Source organism: Podarcis bocagei (genome assembly GCF_964188305.1).
Source record: "Podarcis bocagei genome assembly, chromosome: 13".
NCBI lineage: Eukaryota > Metazoa > Chordata > Lepidosauria > Squamata > Lacertidae > Podarcis > Podarcis bocagei.
Genome location: NC_138138.1, coordinates 55871916 through 55887618, shown reverse-complemented (window position 1 = coordinate 55887618; position 15703 = coordinate 55871916). Strand labels below are relative to the sequence as shown.

General features: G+C 50.8%; 1 protein-coding gene across 2 annotated transcripts in view; it reads left to right on the top strand.

The window, feature by feature from the left end:
* Positions 1 to 15703, top strand: part of GIGYF1 (GRB10 interacting GYF protein 1) — a 49574-nt gene that overhangs the window by 30779 nt on the left and 3092 nt on the right. For both annotated transcript variants that reach the window (XM_081167751.1, XM_081167752.1), the window contains exons 17-27: positions 1022 to 1122; positions 2013 to 2117; positions 5628 to 5728; positions 7471 to 7553; positions 8564 to 8716; positions 10113 to 10229; positions 10340 to 10495; positions 11600 to 11775; positions 11867 to 12024; positions 13107 to 13270; positions 15434 to 15572. In XM_081167751.1, coding sequence (XP_081023877.1) covers positions 1022 to 1122; positions 2013 to 2117; positions 5628 to 5728; positions 7471 to 7553; positions 8564 to 8716; positions 10113 to 10229; positions 10340 to 10495; positions 11600 to 11775; positions 11867 to 12024; positions 13107 to 13270; positions 15434 to 15572 — 1453 coding nt within the window. The remainder of the gene's footprint in view (positions 1 to 1021; positions 1123 to 2012; positions 2118 to 5627; positions 5729 to 7470; positions 7554 to 8563; positions 8717 to 10112; positions 10230 to 10339; positions 10496 to 11599; positions 11776 to 11866; positions 12025 to 13106; positions 13271 to 15433; positions 15573 to 15703) is intronic.

Sequence of the window (15703 nt, the reverse complement as noted above, 5' to 3'; positions counted from 1 at the left end):
CATAACATCCATGGCCTAGGACCCTCGTACTTAGGGGACCGCCTCTCCCAATATGCCCCGCGGAGGACCTTAAGGTCCACAAATAGCAACACCCTAGAGGTCCCGGGCCCTAAGGAAGTCAGATTAGCCTCAACCAGAGCCAGGGCCTTTTCAGTGATGGCTCCGGCCTGGTGGAATGCTCTCTCATGAGACCAGGGCCCTGCGGGATCTGATCTCTTTCTGTAAGACAGAGTTCCGCCTGGACTTTGGCTTGGAATCAACTTGATCCCCTTCCCCTCTTTTCTTTTTCCTTCCTCATTCTGTGATGGAACTCCTATCTGGGAACTTCCCTGGCTTTTTTCTGGCCCACTTAGGACCAGTCTGGATAGTTGGCCTTGGTGAAGATTTGACGTTTTCATCCCCCAGAAGTTTTTGATTTGAGTTTCTACTGAAATGAGGCTGCATTTTAATGTTGTACTTAATCTTGTTTTTAAGTTGTGTTTTAATCAATTGTTTTTATACCTGGTGTTAGCTGCCCTGAGCCCGGTTTTGGCTGGGGAGGGCGGGGTACAAATAAAATTGATGATTTTTTGTTATTATTATAAAATGAAAGCAATCAACAACTTACTGCAGTCACACAATCAATCAGTAGCTGAACTGGGTTCCACACAGTCACAAAAACAAAAAGATGGAGCCACAAAAACACAAAATAAATAGCGCAAACAGACAGACCTCAGCACAGCACTCAAACGGAAGTGTGGCACTCAAATCGGAAGCATAGCACTCAAAACGGATCACGTTCGGCTTCTGGAAAAAGTTCACAAACCGGAACACTTACTTCCGGGTTTGCAGTATTTGGCTTCCAAGTTGTTTGAGTACCAAGGCGTTTGAGAACCAAGGCACCACTGTAATACACATTTAAATGGTGATGGATTGTGACGCCCATCGCCTGTTGGGCCACGCTCCCTCCCTCCCTCAACTCCCTCGGCCGCCTCCCTGCTCGTGACCTGGGCTGGTTTTGTCTCTTCTCCTGTCTGCCCAGGGAAACATGGACCAGGAGCGCCTGAAGAAGCAGCAGGAACTGGCCACCGCTGCCCTCTACCAGCAGCTGCAGCACCAACAGCTGCTTCAGCTCGTCAACAGGTAGCCTACCTCGCAGGGCGCTCGCCGCGGTTCCCTTGAAGATTTTTATTTATTTATTTATTTATTTATTTATATTTAAAATTTATACCCCGCCCATCTGGCTGGGCTTCCCCAGCCACTCTGGGCGGCTTCCAAAAGAATATTAAAATACTATAATACATCAAACATTAAAAGCTTCCCTGAACAGGGCTGCCTTCAGATGTCTTCTAAAAGCCTGGTAGTTGCTGTTCTCTTTGACATCTGGTGGGAGGGCATTCCACAGGGCGGGTGCCACCACCGAGAAGGCCCTGTGCCTGGTTCCCTGTAACTTGGCTTCTCGCAGTGAGGGAATTGCCAGAAGGCCCTCGGTGCTGGACCTCAGCGTCCGGGTAGAATGATGGGGGTGGAGACGCTCCTTCAGGTCTACTGGGCCTTTGAGGCCGTTTAGGGCTTTCAAGGTCAGCACCAACACTTTGAATTGTGCTCGGAAACGTCCTGGGAGCCAATGTAGGTCTTTCAAGACCGGTGTTATGTGGTCTCGGGGGCCGCTCCCAGTCACCAGTCTGGCTGCCACATTCTGGATTAGTTGCAGTTTCCAGGTCACCTTCAAAGGTAGCCCCACGGAGAGTGCATTGCAGTAGTCCAAGCGGGAGATAACCAGAGCATGCACCACTCTGGCGAGGCAGTCCGCAGGCAGATAGGGTCTCATCCTGCGTACCAGGTGGAGCTGGTAAGATTGATTGCGTTGCAGAAGAGGGGGAAGGAGGCAGGCCTTGGTGCCTCCTCCTGATGGGCTGTTCCATGGGAGGTGATGGGGGGTGCATGCCGATCTCAGGAGGTCAGAGCTGCTACTTTGCAAGCAGCAGATGTGTTCCTGACACCCCTTCTCCCCCTTTCCTTTCCCCCCACAGCAGGCAGTATGCCCAGTGCTCCCTCCAGCAGAAGGTGGCTGCGGGAGACCTGACGCAGCAACAGCTCACCACCTTCCTGCAGCAGCTGCAAGCTCTCAAGCCAAGGTGAGGCCTGTGGCCCCGGAGTCCCAGGGAAGGAGGCTTCCCAGCAGCCCTTCTCCCAAGCTCCTCACTGTCAGCCCAGTAATAATAATAATAATAAGGTAAAGGGACCCCTGACCGCTAGCTCCAGTCGTGACCGACTCTGGAGTTGTGGCGCTCATCTCGCTTTACTGGCCGAGGGAGCCGGCATACAGCCTCTGGGTCATGTGGCCAGCATGACCAAGCCGCTTCTGGTGAACCAGAGCAGCGCACGGAAACGCCGTTTACCTTCCCGCCGGAGCAGTACCTATTGATCTACTTGCACTTTGACGTGCTTTCGAACTGCTAGGTGGGCAGGAGAAGGGACCGAGCAACGGGAGCTCACCCCGTCGCAGGGATTCGAACCGCCGACCTTCTGATCGGCAAGTCCTAGGCTCTGTGGTTTAACCCACAGCGCCACCCGCGTCCCAATAATAATAATAATAATAATAATAATAATAATTTATTATTTATACCCCGCCCCACTGGCTGGGTTTCCCCAGCCACTCTGGGCGGCCTCCAAGAAAGCACTAAAATACAATAACCTATTAAACATTAAAAGCTTCCCTAAACAGGGCTGCCTTTAGATGTCTTCTAAAAGTCTGGTAGTCGTTCTCTTTGACATCTGGTGGGAGGGCGTTCCACAGGGAGGGTGCCACCACCAAGAAGGCCCTCTGCCCGGTTCCCTGTAACTTGGCTTCTCGCAGGGAGGGAACTGCCAGAAGGCCCTCGGAGCTGGACCTGAGTGTCCGGCCTGAACGATGGGGGTGGTGATGCTCCTTCAGGTATACAGTCTTCTCTCGCTGCACCCAGGGGTGTTTATGATCGTTCATTCAATCTGCTAGTCGCTTTGTTTTGCCCAAGGCAGCCGGAAGTGACTCACAACCACTCAATAATAATAATAACAATAATTTATTACTTATACCCCAGGGACGCAGGTGGTGCTGTGGTGTAAACCACCGAGCCTCTTGGGCTTGCCGATCAGAAGGTCGGTGGTTCGAATCCCCGCGACGGGGTGAACTCCCGTTGCTCAGTCCCTTCTCCTGCCAGCCTAGCAGTTCGAAAGCACGTCAAGAGTGCAAGTAGATAAAATAAAATTACAAAATTCCTTCCAGTAGCACCTTAGAGACCAACTAAGTTAGTTATTGGTATGAGCTTTCGTGTGCATGCACACTTCTTCAGATACACTGATAGCTTTATCATGTATAATGAGATAAGAATCCAATTCTTATCTCATTATACATGATAAAGCTATTTTTTGCCCTCTCACCCTTTGCTTTTTCCTGTAAGACCAATTGCAGTCGTTAACAGTCATCAACAGTCAAAATAAAAAAAGATCCTTCCTGTAGCACCTTAAAGACCAACTAAGTTAGTTCTTGGTATAAGCTTTCGTGTGCATGCACACTTCTTCAGATACCTGAAAATACCGTATCTGAAGAAGTGTGCATGCACACGAAAGCTTATACCAAGAACTAACTTAGTTGGTCTTTAAGGTGCTACAGGAAGGAATTTTTTTTATTTTGACTATGGCAGACCAACACGGCTACCTATTTGTAACTAGTCATCAACAGGTTTACCTCACCTATCAGCCAATCGCCCATTCCCACCACCCTTCTGAGTAATACCCCTCCCCACCCTCTCACTATATATAAGGGTCTGGTGGCTTCTATTTCAGTGTATCTGAAGAAGTGTGCATGCACACGAAAGCTCATACCAATAACTAACTTAGTTGGTCTCTAAGGTGCTACTGGAAGGAATTATTTTATTTTACCTGTCTGTAACTGCAAGTAGATAAATAGGTACCACTCTGGCGGGAAGGTAAACGGCGTTTCTGCGCGCTGCTCTGGTTTCGCCAGAAGCGGCTTAGTCCTGCTGGCCACATGGCTCCCTCGGCCAATAAAGTGAGATGAGTGCTGCAACCCTAGAGTCGTCCGTGACTGGACTTAACTGTCAGGGGTCCTTTGCCTTTTTTTACTTATACCCTGCCCATCTGGCTGTGTTTCAAAAGACTCCACGTAGCTACATTAAAACCAAAACAGGTGGAGGAGAAGGAGGAATGCACTGAAAACATCCCCCCTGCTCTTTACTGATTATAAATTTCTATGCTTTTAGCTGTTATTATTTTTATCTGTACAGGTGACACTCGAAAATTTAGAATATCGTGGAAAAGTTCATTTATTTCAGTACAGTGGTGCCCCGCAAGATGAATGCCTCGCAAGACAGAAAACTCGCTAGACGAAAGAGTTTTCCGTTTTGGAGGTGCTTCGCAAAACGAATTTCCTATGGGCTTGCTTCGCAAGACGACAATGTCTTGCGAGTTCCTGCTCGCTTTTTTTCCTCCCCCCCTTTTTCTAAGCCGCTAATCCGCTTATCAGCTGATCCGATCAGCAGATAAGCCGCTAAAAGCCGCTAATCCGCTAATCCGTCAATGGGCTTGCTACGCAAGACGAAAAAACCGCTGGACGAAGAGAATCACAGAATGGATTCTTTTTGTCTTGCGAGGCACCACTGTAATTCAACTTAAAAGGTGAAACTAATATATGAGATAGACTCATGACATGCAGAGCGAGATACGTCAAGCCTTTATTTGTTATAATTGCGATGATCATGGCGTACTGCTGATGAAAACCCCAAATTAACAATCTCAGAACATTAGAATATTGTGAAAAGGTGCAGTAGCTATTCAATCCATAACACCTTCAATGGGTTCCTGAGCCTTGAAATGGTCTCTCAGTCTGGTTCAGTAGGAAGCACAATCACGGGAAGGCTGCTGACCTGACAGTTGCGCAGAAAGCCATCCTTGAGACCCTGCATGTCTTGTGTCTATCTCATATACAGTGGTACCTCAGGCTAAGTACTTAATTCGTTCCGGAGGTCCGTTCTTAACCTGAAACTGTTCTTAACCTGAAGCACCACTTTAGCTAATGGGGCCTCCTGCTGCCGCCGCGCCGCCGGAGCCCGATTTCTGTTCTCATCCTGAAGCACTATTTCTGGGTTAGCGGAGTCTGTAACCTGAAGCGTATGTAACCTGAAGTGTATGTAACCCGAGGTACCACTGTATTAGTTTCACCTTTTAAGTTGAATTACTGAAATAGATGAAGTTTTTCACAATATTCTTATTTTTCAAGTTTCACCTGTATGCTTTTAGCTGTTATTATTTTTATCCGTAAGCTGCCTTGAGTCCCTGTTAGGGAAAAAGGTGTTGTATGAGAAAATCTATGTGGTGATGATGATAATTATAACCAGATGTCTCAGTGGGAAACACACAAGCGGCCTCTGAACATTATCTCCTGTGGTTTCCAGCAACTGGGATTTGTTCAAAAGCATTGCTGTCTCCCAGCCGCGGAGGCGCAGCATAGCCAACCATGGTTTAGCAGCCATGGCTCGTCTTCCCGTCTTCCCGGCCTCCACGGGTTTGTCCCATCCTCCTTTGAAGCCCTGAGACGGTTGAGTTTCTCCCCTGCCCCCTAACTTTGCCACTTTGCTTGTTTCCAGAGCCGGGGAGCAGGGAATGATTCCTTCTATGAACCGATCAATATCTGTGCCAGATACCGGGTCCCTGTGGGACACACATACCTCAGCCTCACCGCAAGCAGGTGACAAGTCGGGCCTCTGTGCATAAGAAGAGTGAAAGGAGGAGGAGGAGGTGGTGGTTTTGCGCAGTTCCAAGAGCAGGGCCTTGGCGTTCAGCCAGTCACAGTTCTTGGAATGCACTTTAGTACTCCTGGGCTGGGTTCAAATCCTTACTCACCCCTAACCCCCCGAATGGGATTGTTCCTCAGCTGCCTTGCAAGGTGATTGTATGACCTAAGAATTGCCTGACCCTGCAAGCGCCCGCTCAGCCACTTGGGTCAGTGGAATTGGCACTGCTGCAGATGTTTAGAAAATGGATAATGGTTTTAATCTGTCGTTGCTTTAAATTTTTTTTTATTTTTTTCTTAGAGCGTTTATTAATTTTCCAATAAAAGACATCCAATTAACATATCAAATCATAACCCAATAAAAAAACAAATCCAATTGTCTTCCGAATTCACCGCATTTTTCGCTCTATAAGACGCACCAGACCACAAGACACACCTAGTTTTTGGAGGAGGAAAACAAGAAAAAAAATATTCTGAATCTCAGAAGCCAGAACAGCAAGAGAGATCTCTGCGCAGTGAAAGCAGCAATCCCTCTTGCTGTTCTGGCTTCTGGGATAGCTGCGCAGTCTGCATTCGCTCCATAAGATGCACACACATTTCCCCTTACTTTTTAGGAGGGAAAAAGTAAATCTTATAGAGCAAAAAATACGGTAATTCTAATTTTACGACTTCCCACAATCTGAATGTCAAAGCAACTCCGGATTTCAGTCCTGCCTCTCACGATAGTTCCATATTTCCATATCCGATTTTATCTCTTCAAGCTTCTTGTTGCTTAAAATTTTTAAAAGTCCCAGATTGCTATTATTTTTTCTTCCCCTTTGTTTTATTGTAAACCTCTCCGGAGTTTTTCCCCCCTCCTTAAAAAAGAAAGAAAGCTGTGTATAAATTTTGTGAAAGTAAAAAAAGAGAATAAAACAGGATAACTTCCTTATCTTCCAAGCCGGCTTGCCGCTAGCATTCAAAAAGCGAGGCGCAGGCGTCTGGATCTCACAGGGCTCTTCCTTGGGAATTAGGGTTGGGGAGTTTTAATGTTGGTCTCTTGCACACAAGCAAAACAGCAGCTACACGTGCCTCAGTCAAGGGTGTGTGTGTGTGTGTGGTTTTGAGCAACATTCGTTCAATCATCACCTTTCTTTTCCTGTTCGTAGAACTAGGATCACCCTTGGCGTGGGTGGGTCTTCCATTTCCCCGTAGCTCACAGTTTAAAGTTCAGCGGTTGCGAAACTTTTATCAAAATACATTCAAAGTCCACTGGGAGAAAAACGCGAGTGCTGGTAGAAGTGTAAGCAGAGCGGCAGGCCTAAGCTTGACTTTACACCCCTGGCTCCCAGAGTTGGCAATGGGGTAACCTGGGATTGGGGTGTGTTTGCTAATAGCCAGGTTGGGGGGGGGGCTGGAGGTTTAAATGACCACCAGACGCCAAAAAAGCTGGTATCAGTGGATCAGGCTCGTCAAATAACAGACCAGAGGATTTCATTAAACGAAGCGGCTTCAATTGGATTTGAATAAAGGTGCAATTAAGCGCCACTGTTTTGAGTTTTACCTTCCGGGGTCGGGCAAACCACTGTTCTGAACAATGCTTTTTATAGGGTTGGGGGGCACTGGACACGAGGGGATCAAACTGGTGATTTTCATATTGCTAACGCCTCTTCTCTTCTCCCACCCACGGCCTCAAATTCCCTCTTTTCTCTTTCCAGGCGGTGAGGCCAGCTTATGGGATATTCCAATTAATTCTTCAACTCAGGGTCCAATCTTAGAACAACTTCAACTGCAACATAAAGTGAGTTGCGCGTTGCGTGGCGGGGCTGGGTGTGTGTGTGTGTGGTTGAATTGGGGCCTTCCTGCAACTTAGGCTCCGTGGCAGGGAATCTGCCTTGCCCGTAGAAAGTGCCCCGGACCGAACCCGAACGGCACCTTAATAATAATAATAATAATATTTTTTATTTATACCCCACCCTCCCCAACCAAGGCTGGGCTCAGGGCAGCTAACAAGCAATAATAAAAACAAGTTGAATGAATACAACTTAAAAACAAAATTAAAATACAACATTAAAATATTGAAACATTAAAATATTAAAATGTAGCCTCCTCGCAGGAGGAGAAGGAAAGGAAAAAAGAAAGAGAGGGAGGGAATCAAATTGGCTCCAAGCCAAAGGCCAGGCGGAACAGCTCTGTCTTACAGGCCCTGTGGAAAGAGATCAGATCCCACAGGGCCCTGGTCTCATGAGACAGAGCGTTCCACCAAGCCGGGGCCAGTACTGAAAAGGCCCTGGCTCTGGTTGAAGCCAATCTAACTTCCTTAGGGCCCAGGACCGCTAGGGTGTTGCTATTTATGGACCTTGAGGCTCTCTGTGGAGCATACCGGGAGAGGCGGTCCCGTAGGTACGAGGGTCCTAGGCCGTGAAGGGCTTTGAAGGTCAAAACGAGCACCTTGAACCTGACCCTGTACTCCACCGGGAGCCAATGCAGCTGGAAAAGCACTGGGTGAATATGCTCCCATGGCAGAGACCCCGTAAGGAGCCTCGCTGCAGCATTCTGCATCCGCTGGAGTTTTTGGGACAGCTTCAAGGGCAGCCCCGCGTAGAGCGAATTACAGTAGTCAAGCCTGGAGGTGACCATCGCATGGATCACTGTAGCCAGGTCACATTCAGACAGACTTCCCCGCCTGAAACCCTGGGGCCACTCTGGGCAGGCGGTGCTGCGCTCGATGGGACCCCCGGCCACCTGATTCTGTTCAAGGCGGCTCCTCGCGCCCTAACCGGCTTGTCCAACCCCTTTCCCACCCCACAGCTACAAGAGCGGAGAGGCGCCGAACTCAGGGCTAAGAGGGACGAGGACGAGCGGAAACGGCGCCAGGAGGAGCAGAAGCGCCGCGAGGAGGAGGAGGTGTTCCGGCGCAAGCAGGCAAGGGCAGCGAGTGCCAGCACGGCCTCCCATGCGCAGGTGGGGCCCCAGCCCTATAGCTCTTCTTCTTCCCCGGCCCAGGCAGCCCCCCCTCTTCCTCCAGCTCGGACCCCTTGTGAGCGTGTGAGTCCACAGGAGCTCTTGCGCTGTGGGTGTAGAGCGGCTTCCTTCCTCTCCCCCCCCCTTTCTGAAGGCTCTGGGACTTGGCCTGGGGGGGTACTCTTTGGAAGAAAGTGGGGGCCTTCTTTGGGTGGCTTTTGGGGGGAAATTCATAATTTTTTTGGAATTTGCATTTTATTTGTTAACATCCTTATATTACATCGGTAAACGTTGTCATATTACATTACAGGACTTACTATAATTTCCAATACGTATACAAAAAAAAATTATGGTAAACGTCACATTACGGGGCTTACTATAATATAATTTCCAACATGTATAGAAAAATAAATCATGGGATGCGGGTGGCGCTGTGGGTTAAACCACAGAGCCTAGGACTTGCCGATCAGAAGGTCGGCGGTTCGAATCCCCGCGATGGGGTGAGCTCCCATTGCTTGGTCCCTGCTCCTGCCCACCTAGCAGTTCGAAAGCACGTCAGAGTGCAAGTAGATCAATAGGTACTGCTCTGGCGGGAAGGTAAACAGCGTTTCCGTGCGCTGCTCTGGTCCGCCAGAAGCGGCTTAGTCATGCTGGCACATGACCCAGAAGCTGTACGCCGGCTCCCTCGGCCAATAAAGCAAGATGAGCGCCGCAACCCCAGAGTACGGCGGCTTCCTCGGCCGATAAAGCCTGACGTATTAGCGTTGGGCTATTGTGTCTACTATTTGGCCTTCATAGGATAGGCTGTCGACGGCGGTATATAGGCTGATATTTTGCTAGTTGGGGTTGGGTGGAACGGGGCGTATCGATTATAGGACAGGCTCCTCTAGGTCGATATGGGACACCGTCAAGTCCTTTGAGTTTCAAGTTTTTCACTTGTAGTTCTCTGGCGGAAAGTACTGTACAGTGGTGCCCCGCAAGACGAATGCCTCGCAAGACGGAAAACTCGCTAGACGAAAGAGTTTTCTGTTTTGGAGGTGCTTCGCAAAACGAATTTCCTATGGGCTTGCTTCGCAAGACGACAATGTCTTGCGAGTTCCTGCTGGTTTTTTTTTTCCTTTCCCCCCTTTTTCTAAGCCGCTAAGCTGCTTATCAGCTGATCCGATCAGCAGATAAGCCACTAATAGCGCTAATCCGCTAATCCGTCAATGGGCTTGCTTCGCAAGACGAAGAAACCGCTAGACGAAGAGAATCACAGAACGGATTCTTTTCGTTTTGCGAGGCACCACTGTATAGGTAACTATCGATGTTCAGGGCTTAGTATAGTAGGGTATCTAATCCTAGTTTGTTTCTAAGCTTTTGTTTGGAGTTAATTCCCTCTCTCCTCTGCCTCCAGCTACCCTCTTCCTCCTCGTGGGGCCAGCAGTCCATGAACAGCTCTTCCTCCACCCAGAACAGCTTCAGCATCTCGGATATCCAGAAACTGGGGGACGTACGGGCCTTGCGGGAAGAGGTGAGTCGTGCTCTGGTGCGGGTTTTTGGGTGGGGTGGCCCTCCTGGATTGCCAGGCGCCAGGCTCACTTCTCGCCCTCCCTTCTTGACTCCTCTCCTCCCCCCCCCCAGTGCCGCCACCAGGAGCTCCTGAAGCTGATCCAGCAGCAGCAGAACTCTCACCCGCTGTGGACCAAGCAGAACGTCTCCATGAAGGCCTTGCTGGAGCTGCAGCAAGAGACCGAGAGGCACATGCAGAAACAGCAGCAGCGGGCGCAGCAGAGAGCCGTGAGTCAGCCCCTCCCCTGCTCCCCCCCCTGGGGGGGCAGCTTGAGAGGACCCAGCCAGGCGAAGGAAGGAAGGAATAAGAATAATAATTTATTATTTGTACCCCGCCCATCTGGCTGGGTTTCCCCAGCCACTCTGGGCGGCTTCCAACAAAGTATAAAAACACATCAAAATGTCACACATCAAAAACTTCCCTGAACAGGGCTGCCAGTTTACCTGTGTAACGGGCCTTCGATGACGACGTACTGAGTTTCCCCAGCCACTCTGGGCTGCTTCTAACAAAGTATAAAAACACCACAAGACATCAATCATTAAAAGCTTCCCTAAACAGGGCTGAGACCCTCCCTGCCCGCAGACTGTCTTGCCAGAGTGGTGCATGCTCTGGTTATCTCCCGCTTGGACTACTGCCATGCGCTCTGTGTGGGGCTACTTTTGAAGGTGACCCAAAAACTACTAATCCAGAATGTGGCAGCCAGACTGGTGACTGGGCGACCACATAACACCGGTCTTGAAAGACCTACATTGGCTCCCAGTACGTTTCCGATCACAATTCAAAGTGTTGGTGCTGACCTTGAACGCCCTAAACAGCCTCGGTCCAGTATACCTGAAGGAGCGTCTCCACCCCCATCGTTCAGCCCGGATATTGAGGTCCAGCTCCGAGGGCCTTCTGGCAGTTCCCTCCCTGCGAGAAGCCAAGTTACAGGAAACCAGGCAGAGGGCCTTCTCGGTGGTGGCGCCCGCCCTGTGGAACGCCCTCCCACCAGATGTCAAAGAGAAAAATAACTACCAAACTTTTAGTAGACATCTGAAGGCAGCCCTGTTTAGGGAAGCTTTTAATGTTTAACAGACCACTGTATTTTAATACTCTGTTGGAGGCCGCCCAGGGTGGCTGGGGAAACGCAGCCAGATGGGCAGGGTATAAATAATAAATTCTATTCTATTCTATAAGTAATTTATTATTATTATTATTATTATTATTATTATTATTATTATTATTATTATTATTATTATTATTATTATTATTATTATTAATATTGCAGCAGCTGCTGTGTTGGGTTTGGGCTTCTGCAAACAGGTTCACGCTTCTCTCTTTTCCCCCCTCAGCACGGCGGCCACAGTCTGACCAGCCTCCCGTCGCAGTGGGGGGCTGACTCAAGCCCGCTGTGGGGAGCCCACGAGAAGAACAGCTCCATCAGCCTCTGGGAGGAGAGCATGAAGAACGCCGGCCCCCTCGCCAGGAGCCTGGGCTTGAAGAACAGCCGCAGCAGCCCGTCCCTGGGGTGAGCAGCGGGGCGGGCGGGCGGTGGGGCTTGGCCAGGGGAGAGGGGCAGGATCCGAGCTCACACAAACCCCCGGTCTCCTCCTTTTCAGGGACACGTACAACGCCTCCTGTCGTCAGAGCCGGAAGAAGACGGACGAGGAGGAGAAGCTGCTGAAGCTGCTTCAGGGAATCCACAAGCCGCAGGACGGTTTCACGCAGTGGTGTGAGCAAATGCTCCATGCCCTCAATACCTCCAGCAACCTTGATGGTATGGGGGGAGGCGGGAGGGGGAGGGGGGAGAAGAGGAAGAGGAGGGACAGCAGGACAGGGGCCCCCCTCCCCCCCCAGGCTGCCCCGGGGTGGATCGGAAGGAGGGTAGCGCAGGCCCAGAGGCAGGCGGTCGAGAAAACCCCAAACCTCGGCGGGGGTTGGGATAGATGACCCCCCGTGTCCCCTCCAGCTCCACGAGAAAGCTGTTTTTTGGTGCCAGATTTTAGCAGCACAGTTAGGGGCGGGAGGGGGCAGTTTTAACGGCACCTGCGTGGATCCTTGCTTCGCGCATGGAAGAGGGTGGAGGCAGGTTGTGAATACAGGCACCCCCCCCCAAAAAAAATAATTTTTAGCTGGAAATTTGGAGGGAGAGACGTGAGCAGCCTAAGCAAAGCTGTGTTACACCTGTGCCTCGCGAGACCCTCCCTGGAGCCCAAAGGGGGGCCGTCCTCTTCAGGCTCCAGGGAAGGCCTCCTCGCGAGTTGGAAGCACTGTGAGGCCAGGCCCCCCCCCCCCAATTTATGCCCATTTTGCATAAACGGGGAGTCACATGTAATGAACGGGAACAAATAAAGCATGTTTTTAAAAAAGCAGTCGTCCCAGGTTGTGTTTTTTTGGGTTGTGGACTGCCGAAACCCGGAAGTACGAGTTACTTCCAGGTTTCGACGGCCGCGCATGCGCAGAAGTGCTAAATCGCACTTTGCACATGCGCAGAAGCACCGAATCACAACCCGGCATGTGCAGATTCAGGTTGCGAATGCAGCGGGTTGCGAACGTGCATCCCGCACGGATCACGTTTGCAACCCGAGCATCCACCGTACATAGAGAAACGCAAAGAAATAAAAGCCAAGACTCTCTTCCCCCTCGTTCTGCCCCCCTGACCCAGAGAGAGGCCTTGCTGTCTTCTGTTGGGAATCGTTTGTAGCTGTGACCCGGGAGGGAGGGTTGATATTTCCCCCCTCTCTTTCCACACATCTGTGTAGGGATCACCCTGCAATAGGATGTGGCAATATCCTGTTTCTCCTCTTCTCTCTTCCGCCATCCTCTCCCCCCACCCCCCAAAACACCACCCCAACCCAGTCCCCACTGTGGTGGCCTTCCTGAAGGAGGTGGAGTCCCCCTACGACGTCCACGACTGCATCCGCTCCTACCTGGGAGACACGGTGGAAGCCAAAGAGTTTGCGAAGCAGTTCCTGGAGCGCCGTGCCAAGCAGAGAGCCAGCCACCAGCGCCAGCAGCAGCAGGTGAGCGGCCCTCGGTTGCGGGAACCGGCCATCGATCTCCCACCCCCAGGTGTCAACATATGCAGAAGAGGGAAGAGGGAAGTCCAACGCGGGTCACGTTTGACTTGAGAACAGGCAGCTCCCCAAGAAACAGCAAGGTTTGGTAGGGTGGCCTTATGTTGAAGAGCAAAAAACTGGACGCATTTGCCGACTTCTGCTTACCTACAGATCCAGTGGGCGCCGACTTATAAAAAATATTGGGGGAGCCCGCGAAAGCTCATGAATAATAAATAAGCTCATGAATATGCAGATAAAGTGGCGCCGCCTCCTCGTGAGCGAATAGGGGAGAGCGTGCTGCGCCTATTAATCAGCTCCGAAGGAAATTGGGTGGAGCTTTTGCTCGGGAGGGAGGGCAGGAGGCATGCAGCCCGACCCTGTGCATTTTGGGCTGGGGGAGGGGCGGCGGTGGCGCTCTGCTGGAGGGGCGCCCGAGATTATTGGGGGGGCAGAGCCCCCCAAACGATTTTTTGAGGGGGCTCGGGCCCCCTCAGGCCCCATGGAGTCGGCGCCTATGTACAGATCACTGACGACACTCGTTTTAAATACCGTATTTTTCACTCCATAAGACGCACCTTTTTCTTCCTAAAAAGTAAGGGGAAATGCCTGTGCGTCTTATGGAGCGAATGCGTGGTCCCTGGAGCCAAATTGCCCAGGGGCAAAAAGCCGATCATGCTTTTTGCTTTTTTTTTTTTTGATCGTTTGCAGGGAGAGAGATAAGGGACGCTAGAAATAAAGGAGGCTGCCTGGGAGGGGGGAGGTAAATGCCCATGGATCCTCAGGATTTCTGCATTGGGTCACCCCAAATTCACCATCAGATCACATAGCATGTCCGTGGCTGCAGCCTGCACCAAAAAAAGCGAGCCCGGGGCCGCAATGGTGCAAAAACCTGGTTACAAAGCATGGATCCACATGGATCCTCAGGGTTTTTGCCATAGCATGAACCACAAAAATCATACATCCACTGTTTCATTCGGAATATTTTTTTTCTAGTTTTCCTCCTCTAAAAACGAGGTTCGTCTTATGGTCAGGTGCGTCTTATGGAGTGAAAAATACAGTATATAGAATCTCTGATATATTGCTAGTAGCTAGTTAACTCTCACCCTCCCAGGCTCCTCCTCCTCCAAGATCTTGTAGCTGAGCCGGAGTCCTTTTAGTTCGGCCACAAGAGAAGGGATTTGTACAGTAGGTAGGGAGTTTAAGATGCTGCTGTGTTGTGATTCCCTGCTGCAGACTAGCTTAGCCGGGCGCCGTAGATGTGAGTCACTAGCAAAAAATAAATGGGTTACTGTAAACAAAAAAACCAAGCAGAAAAACCCAGACATTTTGCCAGATTTTAAAAATCCGCACAGACCGAAATTTTAATCCTGAAAAAGAGGTTGTGTCCTGTAGCCCTTGCGAGGAGCAAAAGGAAGTGAGCCTCGTCAAGTACTCAATTTTATATAGTAAAGGTAAAGGGACCCCTGCCCATTAGGTCCAGTCGTGGCCGACTCTGGGGTTGCGGCGCTCATCTCACTTTACTGGCCGAGGGAGCCAGCGTCCAGCTTCCGGGTCATGTGGCCAGCAGGACTAAGCTGCTTCTGGCGAACCAGAGCAGCGCACGGAAACGCCCTTTACCTTCCCGCCGGAGTGGTACCTATTTATCTACTTGCACTTTGATGTGCTTTCAAACTGCTAGGTTGGCAGGAGCAGAGACTGAGCAACGGAAGCTCACCCCGTCATTGCGGGGATTCGAACCACCGACCTTCTGATCGGCAAGCCCTAGGCTCTGTGGTTTAACCCACAGCGCCAGCCACGTCCCTCAATTTTGTGTGTGTGTGTATGCATGTATGTATTTTAAAATCTTTGGCTGCCAGCTCGGCTGATAGGGTGCCCCAGTGGTCTGGCTCTCGCCTGCCTGCACTGAAGCCTGTCAATTACTCCTCACTCCTTCACCCGAAGATCACCGGGTGGTTCACAACATAAGAACGCAAAATGCACAATAAAAACAGAAGCGAAAACAAAAGCCCCTCCTACGAATGCCGTTAAAAGGACATGGAGTGTTAAATCAGGCGAGGGCCTGGCCTCGCGCCCTGGGCGTTTTTGTCCGGTCTCCCTTCAAGCCATGCCCTTTTGTGTTCCTCGCAGGAAGCCTGGCTGTCTTCCAGCAGCCTGCAGTCCCTCTTCCAGTCCAACCACAGCCCCAAGGCCCCGTCCTTCGAGAACAGCCAAGCCGCCAAGATCAAGAGGCGCCCGGTGATGCTTCACGCGGACCCCAGCATCCTGGGTGAGAGGCCTGGCGGGGGGGGCGAGCCCTGAGCCTCCGGGGGTGGAGGGAAAGGGGGGCTGGGACTGGGGCTCCTGTGGGGTATGGGGACGGGAGCCGCGTAGTGGGAACCATGGCTGTCAACTTTCAGA